The sequence below is a fragment of the Equus caballus genome, chromosome 2 (assembly GCF_041296265.1).
Source record: "Equus caballus isolate H_3958 breed thoroughbred chromosome 2, TB-T2T, whole genome shotgun sequence".
Taxonomy (NCBI): Eukaryota; Metazoa; Chordata; class Mammalia; order Perissodactyla; family Equidae; genus Equus; species Equus caballus.
In genome coordinates this window covers 40938788-40959177 of record NC_091685.1, presented here as the reverse complement: position 1 = coordinate 40959177, position 20390 = coordinate 40938788, and the positions used below count along the sequence as shown (strand labels likewise).

Genomic DNA, 20390 nt, shown 5'->3' with positions numbered 1-20390 from the left:
CCACTTCCCGCTTGCTGGGCCCTCGAGTCCCGCTTGAGCTTGGCCGGGTCGGAGGCGGGACCCTCGAGAAGCCCCAGCTTTGAGCTGCGAGGGCCCCTCCTTGAGGAGAGGGTGAGAGGCTCGATCGTTCTCAGGTTGTTCCTTCCCGGGAGGGGCCTGACTCCGTCAGGGTTCCCACTCCAGCACGGCCTCAGCCTCCCTGGGTGGCGCCGGTGCCAGCCTCTTCGTCTTTAGTCACCTTTGTGCTCCCCTTGCCTGCCAAGTTGGAAGGTTGGAAATGTACTCGCACGCTCTCAGTGCGTTGGTAGGAAAGGGACTCACTGAAAACAAGGGCCGTCACCAAGCTTTTGGCTGAAGATCCGTCCTTGCTTCCCAGAGTTTGGTTTTCTCGGCCAAGGGCGCCGCTCTAGCTTTTTAGCCAAATCCCAGTCCAGTAAGGGGATTATGAGGACCAATGCTCATGCCTGTATTTCTGCTGTCAGGAAGCGGTGGATGATAAGGCCTCTGAAGGGGTTTGTAGTCCAAGGTGGGGTGAGGAGGATGGGGTAAGCTGTACCTTACATTTACTGAGTGTATCCCGTCATGCTGAGGACAAATTTTGTTTATTATCTTGTTTAATACATATTAGAACCTTGATAAAGTTCAGGCTGTTAACCGCCATTTCGCAGAAGTGGCTGCTAAAGGCCTGTAATATGCCCCAAATCACATGCCTGATTGAGCTTGGATTTGAACCCAGGTGTGTGGTCAGCCATACACGTTTAAATTTGTTAGGATCAGACAGAGGAAGAAGAAAATGGTTTCAATCTGGACCTCATCACTCATCTCTCACTTCTTTGTACCACCTGTGGACTTTTCAGTAGCCTGCTGGTATTTCACTTCCTTCCTAGGCAGAACACCACTTAGGGTTTCTTATTGTTGTATTCTTCATGATAAGCCTGTTACAGAAATTGCGCATAGAGTTGTGTGTTCCCCAGACCAGCTTCCATTAGCAGAGTGAATGATTCAGAAAGAGGATGTCTGGATTGTAAAACATGGGAGATAACTAGGGCTGATTCTGGCCGCCTCCCTGTCAGAAATTCTGGAGTGTGGGGAGTTTCCAGGGAGGAGGGCCCCTCCACTCTTGCCTTACCCCACTTAGCTTGCTGAAATGATGAGGCTCCTCAGAATCTGGGCTTCTCTGAACTGTTACATGTTAGGAATGCCCACAGGCCAGGATTAAAGGGGGCCTTCAGTCTCTGATTCTTCTAGGACGCCTAATTTTCCAGTGCTGTGACGGTTACTAAAAATCTTGCTACTTGGAGCCATCGTGGTGCCTAAGGATTCCTTCGGTTCTGGAAATTGTCCTCTATGTCCTTGTAGAAAGGATCTGAGGTCCTTTAAGGGGGCTTGGCCGGCACTTGTTTGTTTTTCGGTTCTGCTTCTCTTTTGCCCTCTTTTCCAAAGCTGGTAGAGATGGGATTTCATCAGAATATGCTGGCAGCCTGGGGAAGAACTTGAACTCTTCATGCTAAATTCTGTCACTAAGAGTATGCTGCAAATGCGCGCTCTTTAAGTGAACCAACTCTCCTTAGTACTTTGCTTATCATTTTGAGTCTTGTTCAGCTTGGTTTGCCATTTCTCTCGTTGAAGCCAAGTGGAATTGAACGAACTGTGTGGATAATTCCCCCAAAGCTGGTTTGTATGTGAGAAGAGCTGCATTAGACCTATGGGGCTGAGCCAGTATTCTGTCTCTTATGCAGAGTTTGCTAGTTCCCTTTGTGGCATCAATCTCTGATTTCGAAAGATTAAGAATGATTAACCCACCCTTTCTTCCCTTGAGGGGCAGTGTAGAGGAGTGGTTAAAAGTGTGGGCTCTGAAGCCATTCCCACTGGCTCCGAATCCTAGCCTCACTACCTACCAGCTGTGTGATCTTGGACAAGTGACTTAACTTCTTTGGCCTTAGATCCTCCATCTGTAAAGTAGGAATAATACTAGTGCCTATCTCATAGGGTTGCTCTGAGGATTAAATAAGTTAGCTTAGGGGCCAGCCCAGTGGCGCAGTGGTTAAGTGCGCACGTTCTGCTTTGGCGGCCTGGGGTTCACCAGTTCGGATCCTGGGTGCGGACATGGCACCGCTTGGCAAGCCATCCTGTGGTAGGCGTCCCATATAGAAAGTAGAGGAAGATGGGCATGGATGTTAGCTCAGGGCCAGTCTTCCTCAGCAAAAAGGAAGATTGACAGATGTTAGCTCAGGGCTAATCTTCCTCAGGAAAAAAAAAAAAAAGCTTATTTTGGAACAGTACCTGACACAGTGTGTTATGTATTATTATTGTTATTCCATTCAATAAACTCTGGATTTTCACTCACAAATGATCTAAACCTTTCCTTAAGCCCTATTATAATGTCTTTTGAGGTATGATTTTTCATATGTTGACCACCAATCCACTAAAGTTATTCTTTTATTCTGAGGTGATTTCCTTGAAATTTAAAGGAACACCCTGAATGGTGGTGTTTATCGTAGCTGTCCCTTTGTGACTTTTAGATTGCAGTGATATACTTACTTTTTCATAGTGGTATAGTCTTTTTGGTCTATCTTCAAGACAGTCTGTTGGAATTACATTTATTGTTTCATATCCTTGTTCTGTTTTCCCCGCATTAGTCTATTTTGCATTGTTAATCTCTTATCAAAGTCCTTTGTAAGTCTGTACATGTTATCGCCCGTAGGAAGGGGAAATGTTATCCCTCTTTCTCTGGTTTCCCACCAACTTCCCTGTGTTCAGTGAAGAGCAGAGGCATGGTTCCATCTGATTGTTTGATGGTTATTGAATATTATTGCAGAACATAGATTTCAAATCTGTTGAGGTTGACTGGATATGGTAAATTTTGGATTGAGAAAACAGAAGCAGGGAAGGGAGAAGAGCACAGTGAAGACGTTATGGAGTGGAAGAGCACGGCTTGTATCCTGACAGACTGTACTTTGAACTCCAGCACTTATTCGCTCTTGGGCTTGTCACTCCACCTCTCTGAGCCTCAGTTTTCTTCTCTGTAAATTGAGAGTAATAATAATTACCCTAGAGGGTTACTCTGAGGGTGGATGAAATCACAGATGTAAAGAGCATCTGGTGCATAGTAAGTGCTCGGTGATTGTTAGTTTCTTTCTCCAAGTGTCTACATGTGGTTGTGGGAGTCTACTGAACTCTTGAATAACAGTAGTTCAAACAAGATATTTTGCCCCTCAACTTTTTGTTTTGAAAAATTTCCAACCTATAGAAAACTTGAAAGAATAATATGGAGAATTCCTTTAAAACTCCCATAAAAACTTCACCAAGATACACTGTTCACATTTTGCTGAATTTGCTTTATCTCACTCTCTTTATATTCTTTTTTTTGAAGGATTTGATAGTAAGTTACAGACATCATGCTACTTCATCCTGGAATATTTCACTTTGTGTCTCATAGAGTAAAGTTATTCTCCTACATAACTATAATACCATTATCACGAGAAATTTAGTGTTGATAAAATATTGTTGTTTAGTAATACAGTCCACATTCAAATTTTCCAAGTTAAAAAAAACGAAGATCCAATCAAGAAACAGAGATTGCACTGATTGTCTCTTTAGTATGCTTAATCTAGAACGATTCCCTAGCTTTTACATTTTTTTAAAACTTTTTACTGAAGTTTAACATATACCCAGAAAGTATACAAATTATGTGTTCAGCCTGATGACTTTTCACAGAGTGAACACACTTGCGTAACCAGTATTTAAATCAAGAAATCAGGGCTGGCCCCGGGGCCCAGTGGTTAAGTTCGAGCACTCCGCTTTGGCTGCCCAGGGTTTCACTGGTTGGGATCCTGGGTGCTGACATGGCACCGCTCATCAGGCCATGCTGAGGCAGCATCCCACATACCACAACTGGAGGGACCCACAACTAGAATATACAACTATGTACTGGGGGGATTTGGGGAGAAAAAAAAGATCAAACATTACTGGGACCTCAGAAGTCCCCTGCGTGTCCCTCCCGTCATTATCTAGCGCCCCCTCCCCCCCCCCGAAAGGTTGTCCCTTTCCTGATTTAAAATCCGTGGATTAATTTAATAGCTTATTGAGTGACAAAGTCCTTGTGGCTTAAAACTTTACTGTGGAATTCCAATAGGTGTGTTGTGGTCAGTTTAATGAGCTTTATATATCTGTGTAACCACCACCACAATCACGATCAAAACAGTTCCGTTATTCCTAAATGTTTTCTTATGCTGCTTCCCAGTAAATCCTAGCCTTTGGCTTCAGGAAATCTGAACTGCTTTCTATCACTATAGATTATATTTGTCTTTCCTAGAATTACATGTGAATGAATTTATAATGTGTGTATTTCTTCTGTCTCACTTCTTTTGCTTAGAATAATGGTTGTGGAATTTATATTGTTGTGTGTATCAATAATTTATTACTTTTTATTAGTGTGTAGTATACCATTGTATACGTATACCACAATTTGTTGATCTAGTTGCCAGTTTATGGACATTTGCCTTTTTTTAATTATCTATTGCTGCCTAACAGTATCTCCACAAACTTAGCAGGTTAAAACAACACACATTTATTGCCTCACAGTTTCTGTGGGTCAGGAGTCAGGACATAGGTTAGCTGAGTCTCACAAGGCAGCAGTCAAAGTGTCTGCTGGGGCTGTGATCTCATCTGAGTCTCGATTGGGGAAGGAGCTGCTTCCTAGCTCATGTGGTTTTTGGCAGCATTTAATTTCTATGGATTGTAGACTGGGGACCTCAGTTTGTTACTGGCTGTCAGCCAGAGGCCACCCTCAGTTTCTTGTCACATGGATCTTCCCAACATGGCCACACTCTTCCTCAAAGCTAGCAAGAGAGAGTCTTTTAGCAAAATGGACATTACAGTCTTATGTATTGTAACCACATATGTGTAATTAAGTGCATTCTGTCACTTTTGCCATACTCTGTTGCCCAGAAGCAAGTCACAAGTCCTGCTCACACTAAAGGGGACAACACAAGGGCATGAATACCGGGAGGTAGGGATCATGGGAGTCAGCTTAGAGTCTTTTCCCCTCGTTATTGGTTCTAGTTTGGGGCTTCTATAAATATTCATGTATAAATGTTTGTGAAGATATATATTTTCGTTTTTCTTGGTAAATACCTATGAGTGGAATTGCTGGGTCATATGGTAAGTGTATATTTAGCTTTATAATAAATTACCTAAGTTTTTTGCAAAGTTGTACTATTTTTCATTCCTACCAGCACTGTGTGAGCATTCTGGTTGTCCCATGTCTGTCTTTTTAGTTTTAGCCATTCTAGTGAGTGTGTAGTGGTATTTCATTGTGGTTTTAATTTACATTTCTGTGATGACTAATATAAGCATCTTTTCTTGTGCTTACTGGTAAAGGCTGAGGTTCGTTTTTTTTCCCATATGGATATCAGTTCCAGCATCATTTGTTGAACAGATTACCCTTTCTCCATTGAATAATCCTGCCACCTTTGTTAAAAATAAAAAAATTACGTATACATAGGCCAGGTTCTGGACTCTTCTGTCCCATCTATATCTTTATCCTAATGCAAGTGAAATACTGCCTTGATTGCTGTAGCTTTATAGTAAATCTTGAAATCAGATAGTGTAAAATCTTCTGGCTTTATTATTTTTCAAAATTGTTTTAGCTGTGGTCCATTGCATCTCTATATAAATTTCAGAATCCATTTATCAAGTCTTACAAAAAGGCTTGCTGGGATTTTTGGGGGGATTATGTGGAATCTGTAAACCAGTTTGGGAGAGAATTGACACCTCGACACTGTGGATCTTCTAATTCATTAACATGGTGTGTCTCTCTGTTTAGGTCTTTGATTTTTCCAGTAGTGTTTTGTAGTATTAAGTCTACAGATCATATATACATTCTGTTAAATTTCTCTCTAAACATTTCATTTTTTGCATGCTATTGTATTTATGGATTTTATTTTTTAATTCCATTTTTGATTGTTTAATGCTAGTATACAGAAATAAAATTGAGTGTGTGTGTTTGGCCTTGTATCTGCAACCTTGTTAAACTCACTTATAATTCTAATAGCTTTTTTGTAGATTCCTTATGATTTCTGTATAGATGATCATATCATCTGCAGCTAAAGACAGCTTTACTTCTTGCTTTTCAGTTTATATGCTCTTTATTTTTCTTGCTTTATTGCACTTTTTAGGACTTTTAGTCCAATGTTAAAAGGAATATTGAGAGTAGGCATTCTTTCCTTATTCCTGATCTTAGGGGAAACGCCTTCAGTCTTTTACATCTAAATATGATGTTAGCTATAGTTTTTTTGAAAGGGCTCTTTATCAAGTGGAGGAGATTCAACTCTTTAATTTCTGAGTTGTTTTTTTTTAATGTGTTTTGAATGTTGTGAGGTGCTCTTTTTGCTATCTGTTGAGTTGATCCTATTGTTTTCCTCCTTTATTCTGTTAATTCTGGTGATTTATGTTGATTGATTCTTCAGTCCTAAACCAATCTTGTGTTTGTTGGATAAATTCTACTTGGTCATAATATGTTATCCTTTTTTTTTTTTTTGAGGAAGATTAGCCCTGAGCTAACATCTGCTGCCAATCCTGCTCTTTTTGCTGAGGAAGACTGGCCCTGAGCTAACATCTGTGCCCATCTTCCTCCACTTTATATGTGGGACGCCTACCACAGCATGGCTTGCTAAGCAATGCCATGTCCGCACCTGGGATCCAAACCACAGAACCCCAGGCTGCTGAAGCGGAATGTGTGAACGTAACCACTGCGCCACTGGGCCAGCCCCAGTGTGTTATCCTTTTTATATTTTGCAGGGTTTGGTTTGTCAGTATTTTGTTAAGGATTTTTACATTTATGTTTGTGAGGAATATTGATTTATAGTTTTCTTTTTGGCATGTGTGTGAAATCTTTGTCTGGTTTCAGTATCAAGATAATGTTGGCCTCATAGAATGAGTTGGGCATTTTTACCTTTCCTTCCGTTTTCTGAAATAGTTTATATAAGATTGGCTTTTTTTTTTTTTTCCTTAAATGTTTGATAAAATTCACCAGTGAAGCTACCTGGGCCTAGAGTTTTCTTTTAATTTTAATTATATATTTAGTTTATTTTTTAGGTATGTATTTTAAAGTTATGTTTTAAATTATTTAATTTTTTTTTTTTAGGATTTTATTTTTTTCCTTTTTCTCTTCAAGGCCCTCTGGTACATAGTTGTATATTCTTAGTTGTGGGTCCTACTAGTTGTGGCATGTGGGATGCTGCCTCAGCATGGCTTGATGAGTGGTGCCATGTCCATGCCCAGGATTCGAACTGACGAAACACTGGGCTGCCGCAGCGGAGCACAAGAGCTTAACCACTTGGCCTTGGGACTGGCCCCTGTATTTTTAAAATAGATATAAGGCTATTAAACTTTTCTGTTTTTTCTAGGTTCTGTTTTGGTATGTTGTAGCTCAAGGAATTTGTCGTTTCAGTTGTCAAATTCATTGTTTTATTAAAGTTTTTCATAGTGTTCCCTTGTTATCTTTTAAATGTCTATAGAATATACAGTTATTTCCCCTTTTTCATTCCTAATATTGCAAATTAGCATCTTCTCTTTATTGATTGATCTGGCTAGAAGTTTATCAGTCTTAATGCTCTTCAAAAAACTAGCTTTTATTTCACTGTTTTTTCTCTGTTTGTAATTGTTGTTTCATTGATTTCTTTCCTTCTATTTATTTTGGATTTCATTTGCTCTTATTTTTCTCACTTCTTTTCTAAAGTCAGTACTTAAAACTGTAAATCTCCCTCTAAGCACTGCATTAGTTGCATTCCATAAATTTAGATATGTTGTGTTTTCATTTTCATTCAGCTCAGAATATTTTCTGTTTTCCCTTGTGATTTCTTCTTTGACTCATAGATTATTTATAGAGGTCTGTTGAATTTCCAAATGTTTGGGATTTTTCTAGATTTTCTTCTGTTAGTGATTTCTAGTTTAATCCTATTGTGGTCAGAGAACATACTCTTTTTTTTTTTTGGTGAGGAAGCTTGGCCCTGAGCTAATATCTGTTGCCAGTCTTCCTCTTTTTGCTTGAGGAAGATTGGTGCTAAGCTAATATCTATGCCCATCTTCCTCGATGTTATACAGGACGCCACCATAGCGTGGCTTGACAAGCGGTGCTGGGTCCACACCGGGATCCGAACCTGTGAATCCTGGGCTGCCAAAGTGGAGAGCACAAACTTAACTACTATGTCACCAGGCCAGCCCCAAGAACATACTCTTTTAAAAGAGCAAAATCTTTTAAATTTGAGATTTGTTTTATGGTCTGTCTTGGTGAATTTTCCTTATGAACTTGAAAATAATGTATATTCTTCTGTTGCCACGTGCAGTGTTCTACAAATGTCAGTGAGGCCGTGTTGGTTGACAGTGTTATTTAGGTCTTCTGTATCCTTACTGACTTTTTGATTAAAGAGAGAGGATTATTAAAGTCTCCAACTGCAATGGTAGATTTGTCTATTTTTCTTTTTAATTATGTCTGATTTACTTTACGTATTTTGAAACTCTTAGTGTGTGCATGCTTATTCAGGATTGTTATGTCTTCTTGATTGAGTTTTATTTTTAAAATGTCCCTGTTTATCATTAGTACTATCTGTTATTTTGAAGTTGTCTGAGATTGATAGTGCCACTACAGCTTTCTTATGATTACAGTGTTTGCGTGGTGTATTATTTTCCATCCTTTGGCTTTTTACCTAAGTGTGACTTTTGGTTAAAGTGGGTTTCTCATAGACAGTATACAGCAAAGTCTTGTGTTTTCCCCTCTGCCAGTCTCTGCCTTTTAATTGGAGTGTTTCATTTACACTTGAGGTAAATATAAATATGGTTGGGCTTAAGTCTGCCATCTTGCAGTTTTTAAAATCTGTTCTTTGTTTCCTGTTTTCTTGTCTTCTTTTGAATTGAATTAGTTTTTAGGATTTCATTTTCTCTCTGCTATTAGGTTAGCTGTACCTCTGCTTTTTTGTTTGTTTGTTTGTTAGTGATTGCTCTAAGGTTTATAATATGTTACTTTATCACAGTCTACTTTCAAATGGTATTATACCAATTCACATGTAATATAAGAACCTAACAACAGTATACTTGTTTCCCCCCCATCCATTATACTTTTAGTGTCATAGATTTTACTTCTATGTATGTCATAAACCCCACAGTATGTTTTAAATTATCTTTTTAAAATAAAAGCATGTGTTTATTTAAAACATCTTTTATGTTTACAAACATATTTACCGTTTCTGGCATTCTTTTGTGTAGACCACGTTTCCATCCAGTGTTGTTTTCCTTCTGCTTAAAGAATTTATTTTACCATTTTTTGTGGTATAAGTATACTATTGAGAGATTCTTCCAGCCTTTTTTTCCCTCAAGAAGTCTTTAGTTTGTATTCATTTTTGAAAGATATTTTCACTGGATATAGAGTTCTAGGTTGAAGGTATTTTTTCCTGTGGGCATTTTAAAGTTACTATTCTGTTGTATTTTTTTGACTTGCCTAGTTTCTGATCAGAAGTCTGAAGTCATTCTTAATCTTGATTAATATCTGTAGGTAATGTTTTTTTTTCTTGCTGCTGCTAAGATTTTCCCTTTTTCATGTTTTTTTTTTTTTCTTTAGCAATTTGATTATGATGTGCCTTAGTATGCTTCTGTGTTTGCTCTGCTTGTGGTTTGTTGAGCTTCTTGGATCTGTGAGTTTGTAGTTTTCATCAAACTTGGAAATTTTTCAGCCGTTATTTCTTCAAATGCTTTTTTGTTTCTTTTTTCCCCTCTCTGCCCTTCATTCTGGTCAGTTTCTGTTGCTTTGTCTTCAAACGCACTTACCTTTTTTTCTGCAGTATCTAATCTGCTGTCATTTCTATTCAGTGAAATTTTTATTTCAGATATATTTTTCATCTCTGAAAGTTCCACTTTCTTTTTATACCTTACATTTCTCTCCTTACTATATCATGTTTTCCTTTAAATTCCTTTTTAAAAAAATTGAGATATAAATGACATACAGCACTATATTAGTTTCAGGTGTACAACATAATTTCATATTTGTATTTTTTTAAATTGAGTCAAAATCTTGAATAAAGTTTAAACACCTGTCTTAATGTTTTTATCTGCTAATTATTTCTTCTAATTTTTCTTCTCATTATGAGTCACACTTTCCTGCTTCTTGACGTGTTGAGATTTTTGATTGGATGCTGGATGCTGTGAATTTTACATTGCTGAGGGTCTGAATTTTGTGGTGTTACTTAAAGAGTGTTGAGCTTTGTTATGGTGGGTAGTTAAGTTACTTTTGGTTCTTTTGATTCTTTCATGTCCTGTTTTTAAGCTTTGTTAGGGTGGATCTAGGGTGGCCTTATCCTAGGGTTAATCTGAACCCCGTACCAAGTCATGGCCTTTCCGGGTCTCTACTGAAAGCCCTCACTGTGCAGTGCGGTTGCTCCACTCTGGTGCTTGGGACTCGTGAGACCTGTGAGGGTTCTAGGAACTGGTCAGCTCACAGCTTCTTCGTCACTCTTTTTTTCAACCTTGTGGAGTTTTATTCTATGCATGCACAAATTTTAATATTCGGTAGAGACTGAAGGGAACCTCTATGCAGATTTCTGGAGCTCTCTTTCTACATAGCTCTCTCCTTTCTGGAGCTCTGTCCTGCAACTTTCAGCTGCCTTAGCCACCCTGAACTCCAGTCTCTGTTTCCTCAACTCAGTGAGACTGCCATGCTCTGCTGGGACACCCGTCTTCCTCTCCTTGGTCTGAAATATGCCTTCAGTAGAAAGCCAGGGCAATCTTAGGGCTCGTATCATTTGTTACCATTCTGTCAGGAATCACAGTCCTGTACTGCCTGCTGTCCTATGACTGCAAACAGTTGTGTCATTTATTTTATTTAGTTTTCTAGTTGTTTACAGTGGGAGGGTAGATCTGGTTCCTAATTACTCCATCATAGTCACAGCAGAAGTCTACTGGTAGATTCTGAGCAGAGGAGTGACATGGTATAACTTCTGTTATCTCATCTCATCCTGAATATGAGGTGATGGTGTTATTCCCATTATTCCCATAGATGAGGAAACTGAGGTTCAGAGAGGTTGAACAACGTCCCCACAGTCGCTCAGTTATTAATGCCAAAGTTCATGCACTTGTCACTGTACCAGTGCCTCTCAAAAAATATTTATTGAATTGAATCTTATTCTTCCCAGCAAAGAACTATAGGCCAGAATGGCTTAGGACATATCCAGAGTTACATAGTCACCTGGCAGATGAAGGATGCGTGCTCCTAGACCTGGATGTTCTGCCAGTTGCTCAGATATGAGCTGTGTGCACAGTTGATCTTTGCCGTGCAGGAAGGTCAGCACGTGGGCATACCTCTGGCTGGGGAAGGTCAGTGCCTGGGCAGCGGGGTGAGAGCACCTTTGTCTCTATCGAACTGAAAGTATTTCTCTCTCTGCCACTGTAGTCCTTTTTTTTTTGTTTTTTAAAGCAGTCTTATGCTTTCACTCCCCTCCCCTTCCTGCTATCCATATTCTGGCCCCTGAGGATCCTGACTGTGGATTGCGTTAGAGCCTGCTTCTTATGCCTTTGCAATAGACTTGAGCTGGTGATTTCTAAACTTTACTATTATGATTATTTTTAAAATACTAGAGTACTCTATCAAGATTTCTAGGATCAGATTGGAATTTAATTTGTAGGGATTTGACTCAAGCCAGAAAATAGACTTGACCACTTAAAGGGGATCGATGTTGGGGCAGGGGTTGAGAAGTGTTGGGCTTTCGTAAAAGCTGGACTGGTGAGACTAATGGACCTGCACGAGCTTGGGGATTCAGCTTCAGACAAGCAATCGGCTGCTCAGGGCTTTGCCCTTCTTTGAAGTGCATTTAGAGCTGCATGTTAGGCATGGGAGTCTGTCCTCCTCAGCATAAGGAAGCAGAATGTTCAGGATTCTCTGAGGGGTCTTGTTGGTTTGTTGGGTGGAACAATTCTTCATTGCGTGAGTTGCTGGACATTTAGCCTCCCAGGCCTCTGCCCTCTAAGTGCCAGTGGGATTCCCTGGTTATTGTGACAGCCAGAAACACCTCCACACATTTTCAACTGTCCTCTGGGGGTGATTCTGCTCTGGAGTTGAGAACCATTGGGCCACAACATTGCATTGACAGTAGGCCAGGTTTGTGTTAAGTTGTAGGTGAAATGATCCAGTGAAAGACACTGCCGTGGTTCTCTGCTTGCTTCATTTGGACTTATGTAAACAAAGTGATTCCTTTGTTTTAACTTTTTCAGTTAAAAATTTAGTTAAGCACGTATTTATTTAGTATCAGTGATATTTTCTAAGTGCTGAAGATCAACCTTCGATAAGATGGTAAAGTGCCTGCCTTCAAAGAGCTTAAAATCTAGTGGGGAGACGGATAATAAACTAGTTATCCAAAGAAGAATTTCAGATAGTATTCTCAAGGAAAGCAACATGGAGAGTAGTTAGAGGATGAAGGCTATTTTGGTCATCAGTTTTCTAAAGGACACTGAGACAGGAAATGGGAGTGGTCCATTTTAGACTGCAGGTATTTCCACATGAACTAGAGAATCATCTAGAATGTAGTCAGTTTGGGGCAATTCCCAGATTGGCGAGAAGTCCTCTGTGCGTTCACTGATAAGCTCTGACTGACCTCAGACAGCACTTAGAATATGGTGTGGGGAAGTGTTTGCTTCTCTCAGCAGCCCTAAGATTGAGCTTGGAGGTCTGGCTTTGGTTTGCTGAGACCATAGACGTTCTGGGAAGCTAAGACTTGAGGACTTTGGAGAATGTTACTATTTAGATTCCTTGGTGGGGATATGCACACACATATTGCTTGGTATAGGCTTTGAATGTCCCTGGAAGAATATATGAGGAGCCAGCATCAGCGGTGGGTCCCCCAAGGAAGAGGGGACTGAGTGATGGGATGAGAGGGAAACTTCTTTTTTAAAATTTTTAATATTTACATTTTGTGTTTTGTTTTTTTTAAGCAGAATACACTTACATGGCTCACAAATTAAAAATGTACAAAACGGTATATGATGAAAGAGACTTACTTGGTACTGTATACTGTTTAAAGTTTTCCCTGTAGCAAATATTAGCTATTCAAGAGATGAGCTAATTTTAGAAGTTCCTTGGTGATAATGATTCACAGTGATTAGTTATATCTCAGGAAGAAATTTTGGGTTAAATCATAATGAAGGGCTGGCCCTGTGACCTAGTGGTTAAGTTCGTGCACTCTGCTTTGGTGGCCCGGGGTTTTCCCAGTTTGGATCCTGGGCACAGACATGGCACCACTCATCAGGCTACGCTGAGGTGGCATCCTGCGTAAGCACAACCAGAAGGACCCATGACTAGAATATACAACTATGTACTGGGGGACCTTGGGGAGAAGAAGAAGAAAAAAAAGATGGGCGACATATGTTAGCTCAGATGCCAATCTTTAAAAACAAAACAAAAAAAATCATAATGAGACTTCCTAGATATTAAATCTGTGTTAATTTGTCTCGTCTAGTCTTATAACGTACATTATTATTTATGGGGTAGTGTTAAGGTTGTTGCTTAATAAAATGTGGTCTAAACAAAACTCGATTATTTTGATGAAGTAGGAGGGTTCAAACCCCTGTAGTACTAGTTACTAGCTGGATCATCATGAGCAAGTTATTTAACCTTGCTTGCCTCAGTTTCCTCGTCAGCAGTAAGCTCAGCTCATACATTTATTGTGAGAATGAAATGAAGAAAGAGCTGAATAAATGTTAGCACTTACTGTTAGTATTTACCAAATACAGTGAAGGAAGCCCTCAGGAAGATAATGATCCAGTCATTTGAGTTAGAACCATTGTTCTGTTCTTTGTTGCCCATTCATTCATTCAGCAGGTATCAGTGGAAGGCCTCATCGGTGCCTGATACTGTCCTGGGACCCAGGCATACAGTAATAAGCAAACAGAGACAGTTTCTGCCTATGTGGATGTGACATCAATCAGATAATCACACGTGTAAAACTGCAGTTCTGCTCAGTCCTTGAAGGAGAGGTATATGGTGTTAGTGTATAATAGTGTGTCATAATTTGACTCTGGCATGGATGTCAGAGAAGCAGTGCTTCCCCAAGGAAGTAACTTAGCTGAGATTTGAAGGGTGACTTCAAGTGTCAGAGAGAAGGGAAGGAATAGCATATGCAAACGCCATTGTGGCTGTTGTGGGCAGAGGTGGAGAATGTGATGCCACACAGACCTGAGATGTAGTCAGAGTAGATGCAAGGCCTTGTAGGCCACGCTGAGAATCTTCTTGTGTATTAGAGTTGTTGTTTACTGGGGTAGGCGAGTGGATGAGGGATGAGATCAGATTATTATTTTGAAATGATAGTCTGCAGTGTGGAAAATGAATTGGAAGAGAGCCAGCATGGATGTGGGTGAACTGATCAGAAGGCTATTGTGGTGGTCCAGACAAGAGATTTTGGAACTTGGACCTAAGTGACGGCAATAGAAATAGAAGTAGATGGACTGATTCCATGGATATTTAGGAAGGAATATTGGCAGGACTTGATGTGTTAGCTCTGGCAAGTGAGACAGAAGGAGTGGTCAAGGATGGCCTTTTGGGTTCTTGTTTGCATATTTTGGTGGAAGGTTGTACGTTCACTCAGACAGGGAACACTGGAAGAGGACATGTGTGGCAGAGGGAGAGGATTATGAATCTGCTGTGGGATTTGTTAAGTCCAGGAGACAAAAAGGCAGTCCAATGTAGAACTCAGAGGGCTCTGGGCTAGAGATCTAAGCGCATGAGCTTATGGATGTCTGGAGCCTTAGGAGGGAGGAAGCAAGGAGGAAGGGAGGGAGGGAAAGCATGCTCAGATTCCCTGAGATTTTCTAGTTGGTTTCCACACTTTCTAATTAGTTTCATGCTGGCTGACCTTGTCCTGGGACAAGAGGTGGCTCTTAGACAGGACTTGGATGAGGAGATAGACTCCTCCTTCCAGTAGAGTCCTTGCCACTGTGCTACGTGCCAGCTGTGTGCTGGCAACTGACTGTGAAGAAATCTTTGGAGACCCTCTTTGGAGTGGCCTCTTTCCTCTCCTACCTTCTGTGCTTTTTCCTAGGAAACCTGGCATTTGCCATCTGAACTAGCTGGAAGGAGTATGGAGGCTGGAGTCTGGCTTCTGAAACCCACAGATTAGCTGCACTTGTCTGGATGTTATCTGTAGATAATTGAAAATAGGCTTGAACATCAGTAACAGTAAACTAATCATAACTCTCTCAAACTGCTTGTTTTATTCATTTAGAGATTTGTAAATTTCCTCCAAGTCTGTCTGTCTCTCCCTTTCTCTCAGTTTTGGCCAGCTTAGCCAAGGGTTGAAGGCAAATATGAGGGTGAGGAGAGATCCAGAGAAGGAAATAGACTACAGCCACATGCTGCCTGCCTGTCGGTTAGTCTTTTTATCTGTCAGCCTGTCACCAGCTTATTTACAAAAAAGACTTAAGACTGGCTTTCTTTACTACTGGGAATTGGTGTCCTCAGTGATAGGTGATGAACCAGTGTTGATAGTTTGCTCCCTTCCTTGCTCCTAACAGATGCCCAGAGAAAATCCTGAGTGTGGGCAACTGGGGCCCCCTTGTGGCTGGACCAGGTTCTCCACTTTGGCTCTGTTCTTTCCCCATCAACACCGTGGGGAGATGGCAAAAAGGGAAGTTTTGCTTCCACTTAAAGCTTTTCCTCTGGACTTTGCTGTTTCCGTGAATTTTGTGATCGTCGTCAGCCCCTCATAAGCCAAACCCAGCCTTCTTGAGGTGCTGTGACAGTGAACCCAGAGACAGTCTCTTCATGTTCACTGGCAAATTCAGACTCTTCGGGCTACTTCTCACAGATAGCCCACCACAGAATACTCTACAGTGTGAAAAACTGGGGAGAAATATGAGAAATAGGTGTTTGTGTGTGTTGCTTGAGAAGAGAATGTCCTTGGTTTTTTGATGTCCATTGGGTGGCACTGTGATCTTATTTTTGTTTCTATTTTTCTTTGCAGTCAAACTCTACTCCAGGAAGTGAAAATGTGGTACCTCGAGAGCCGCTGGTAAGTGCCCAAGATATATAGTATCATTTTCTAATAATTAAAATACTGTGTGAGTTTAAAGAAACCTTCTGATCCTATAGTTTTGCATCACTAGTGTCCCTGGAAAGGTAGGTGCTATGTGGAGACTAACCCCATCAGTGACCTCTGACTTCTTTCCTGGCATGCAGGGATTAGTGAGATCTCTCCTTAGTAAAGCCTTGTCTTTCTGGAACTAAAAGCATCCACCCCAGGTGGTGATGCACCACTTTGTTTCTTGCTGGTTAATAATAATTAGTGAGATGCTGAAACTTTTGGTGACTGAGTTGGGGCGAGTTTGCTGGGCCTGACCAAGTTACTGCTTGATTGTCTGAAGTAGCCATTCTGTTCCTCAAGGTGAGAGCACGTCAGGTAGCCTTTGAAGAACAGGTAAGAGAGGGAGTTCTCTTTCTGCCTGGTCAGTAATTAGGTTTTGGATACTCGTTACCAACATTATTTGCTTATACTATCGATAGGGAAGAGGCCTACTAAGTACTGAAGGAAATTTTCTTTAGAAAGTGCTTTAGCTTTGGTGGTCTGAGCCAGAGTCCTGTGGCTGTGCCTGCCTGCCCACCCTATTTTCATACTATTTTGCATTTCAGGGCCTGCTGCAAATCTTGTTGGTTGGGTAGTAAGACCTGTCCTGTACAAAGCAGATAAGTTTTATGGAGGGGCCAGCTTAGGTTTAACTTTTCAGTCGTTTTTCTTTTTTTGAATAGTGGTAACAAGCTTAGGGATGTTCGCCAAGCTTTTATTTCTGCAGGGCCTGTGGTTTCACCTCTTTTTCTTCCCTCTCCTTCTGGCGGTAGTGGGACGAGGTGATGTGAGGTCCTTAGCTGGTACGAACAAGTCTGGATTCTAGCCTGTACTAAGGCTTTCCAAGGCAAAAGGTGAGTTGGATTTGGCAGAACTGTAGAAAGACCAGGATGATAGAAGCCCTGCCAGGACTGTTTCAGGGGAACATTGTTGTCATTCATGTCACCTGCTGTTACCAAGTGCGGCTCACTTCCCACTACTCTCCACAGTGGCTTCATTTCACTCTTTTGGTATTGCCTTGGTTCTTCCTTGAAGTGACAGTGGTGTGAAAGCCAGAGGAGGCTTCGCTTTGCCAGTTCCTTAGATAGGGAGCTTGAGTGTTTCCCATGGGGCCTGCCTCGGTGCCCCTCAGGCTGAAGTGGTGGTTGGTTTTGGACTAACATCCAAATTGAACGCTGTAACTACAGTCCTCTTCAGTGCTTTACTTCCTCAGTCTTTTTATAAATTTTTATCTCCTAATTTAGCTATTGATCACTGGAAGAGTGGTCAGACCATCTTTTGGGACATGGTTGAATAAACTCTTGGGGGTTCTTTCCAGCAGTGAGCCTGAGCCCTAAGCAGTTGGCAGCTTTGCTGATTTCTGGGTGTTGGGAACCCTGCAGCCCCTTTGCTGTGCTAATGTTTCTGTGCACTGCTCTTTTCCTGCTGTACTCTGCATCTGCTTGTTGGTTGGTTGTATTTTTATTCCTTTCTTTTCTGGGAGGCCCTGAGCAGTCTTCAAACCCTAGTAGCCTGTGATTGTCCAGAGTTCAGACTCATTCTCTCCAGGCCAACTCTACAATTACCTTATATTTAATTAATATTTTTTCCCCTCTTTACGTACTTGCTGCATAATTGCTCAGAGGAAAGAAGACACATAGCAGCAATTTATATATATATAAAAAAAACAATAATTAAAAAAAAACCTTGAAATAAACTCCCATCTCATTGGGGCTGATCCTATGAGTTGGGTAATTAGGGCCCTGTTAAAAGGTAGACCCTTTCTCCTTCCCCTCTTTTTTTTTCTTATTAATTTTTTTATATTAAACTCCCACAGTCTCTCAGTCATGCCTTTATTGCTTTTGGCCAACCATTTGCAGCAGCCTGATTAAATGAGGGCACCAGCCGAGTTGTATGGTCTTGTGTGAGCTACTTCTGTCTCTTGGGAGTGGTAGTGGGAGGGTGCCAGGCAGAGGAGCCCACCTGGGGCTAGCGAGGGCTCGTGTGGCACGTCAGGGGTTCAGGATGAGCTGTTGTGAACTGGCAGCAGGCTGGATGAGAGTCATAGGGTGCTGGGGAAGCGATGGGGTGGTAGCCCCCATCCACAGAAAGCTGTACCACACTCAGCCCAAGTCACCCTTCTGTGGTGGGAAGTTTCTTAGGCCTTGTGTATGAGCTCTCTCCTGGATGCTCAGGAGAAACAGACAATTCAAGAATAAAACTAGGCCTTCCTCTCAAGTAATTTATTTGGGGAAGAAAAGGTGTTTGTATACATGAAACAATTAGCAAATAGCACAAGACTGTATATAATTTTAGCAAATAGTACAAAATCATGTATAATTTGGTGCAGAATTGCCTGGCTGGGAGTACGAGAGAGCCCTCATTATTCAGAGAAGGAAGAGTTCTGCAGAGAGGGAGGGAGGGAGGTACTTAGGGATGGTTTTTGTGAAACCTGAAGCCAAGTCTTAAGGAGTGGATATTCCAGTGTTGGGGGCACCCTGCTAAGTTGTTTTTGTTTTTAACTGAGTGCATGTTTTCCACAGAATTTCTTAATGGAAGCTGCCTGTTCTCTACACTAAAAGGACTAAGCATGAGATGCTGAAGACAGATAATCTTATTGTCTTCAGAACTACATGATCCCTTTGGAGTAATTTTTCCCTTTATTAAAAAAATGAGTTACGACAGAAGAGGCTCTATTGAATAGTCAGTATAGTGCAAGTGACATTGACAGGCGGATGTATTTGTAGGTCTGCGTTATTATTTTGTTTTATTTGCTAGGGAAGGAGGGCCTGATTTTCATTTCTGTCCTCTCTGGACCATAAAAACTGGCTTGTGATTTTGTGGTGAGAAGTATAGTCTTGTAGTCTCTACAAGAATGACACATTTGTGTTTCTAGTCCTCGCCTGTCTTGATTCCACCCAAGTAGTGACACTGCATGTTACCTTCTCTTGCCCCTTCAGTCCTCTCCCTCAGCCAAGAAACAACCCAGTGACCCTGACCGTGTTAGTGGGATAGTTGCTCTATAATGTCATAATGTCCTCAGAGCTGCAGATTGGTGAACAGATCAGTCTTGGTAATTTTTGTAAACCCCAAGTTGCAGTTCTGATTGTTAATGACAAAACTCTTTGCCAAAGTTACAACGGTTGATTACTTTTTCTTCCTTATACTTTCTTCACTGAGCTTTGCCTTGTAGGGCAAGCAGTTTTGTTTTGTTTTGTTTTGTTTTTGAGGAAAATTAACCCTGAGCTAACATCTTCTGCCAATCCTCCTCTTTTTGCTGAGGAAGACTGACCCTGAGCTAACATTGGTGCCCATCTTCCTCTACTTTGTATGTGGGACGCCTGCCACAGCATGGCTTGCCAAGCAGCGCCATGTCCGCACCCGGGATCCGAACCAGCGAACCCTGGGCCGCCGGAGCGGAACGTGCGCACTTAACTGCTGGGCCGGCCCCAGGACAAGCAGTTTTGACAGCCCTCTAAAGTACTGACCTCCAGCTTCTAGACCTGTTCAAAACCTTCTGTAAACTCCCTGCAGACCGTTTTCTCGTCACCTGTGTGCACACATGCTCGGGCTCACATAGAGGCTCTGGGTTGGGTCCCTGCTCCACTCCAGCAGGATCAAGTCCTACCTAGTCAATAGGTCTTTAAGAATGGGTGGACAATTATCTGAATGGAGTAACTTGCTTCCTGTCTGGCTTGGATGCAGAAACTGAGGTTAAGTAACCTTATGAGTGTGCTTTTAGTCATAGGATTTTAGGTTGTATGAAGTAAGCAGTAAATAAAGTTTTGTTTACATGTCTGCTCACTAGTTTTGACACAGCAGATTCCTCAGTATTCAGCAATACTGTTGCTCATCTACTTTATGCAACACTTATAGGTTTGGACTAAACTGGAATTTCAACGTTTTGCTCTTTGATACCAAGTTCTTTCTAATGGATGAGTCTTCTACCATGCTCTCTTCCTATGATTTGTAGGTATAGTTTTTTTGTTTCTGTCCTTTGCCTGAATCCCTCCACCAAAATAGTCCCAAACTACAATAAATGTATTTTTATAGATGATGATGATAATTTCTACTTTCTCACCTTCCCTAGGATTAATAGTTCTTAGCATGCTGAATTCTTAAAAATAAGATGCTCTACACTTGCAAATTCATGCTGTGTCTCAGTAGTTTTGCCTTCTAAGTACAGAAGTATGCTGCATCCTCAAATTTCTCCCTGTGTCTAAGATGGAACCTTCCCCAGGGGGTTCTACATCACGTATTTGATCTCAGTCTTTCTGGGGGAGCTCACCCACCTTATACCTGGGAAACTTAAGA

The 20390-nt window shown here is 41.2% G+C and overlaps 1 protein-coding gene across 2 annotated transcripts in view; it reads left to right on the top strand.

The window, feature by feature from the left end:
• The window catches only part of PEX14 (peroxisomal biogenesis factor 14), a 130308-nt gene that overhangs the window by 341 nt on the left and 109577 nt on the right, over window positions 1-20390 (top strand). For both annotated transcript variants that reach the window (XM_005607620.4, XM_014737678.3), the window contains exon 2: window positions 15999-16046. In XM_005607620.4, the coding sequence (XP_005607677.1) occupies window positions 15999-16046 (48 nt within the window). The remainder of the gene's footprint in view (window positions 1-15998; window positions 16047-20390) is intronic.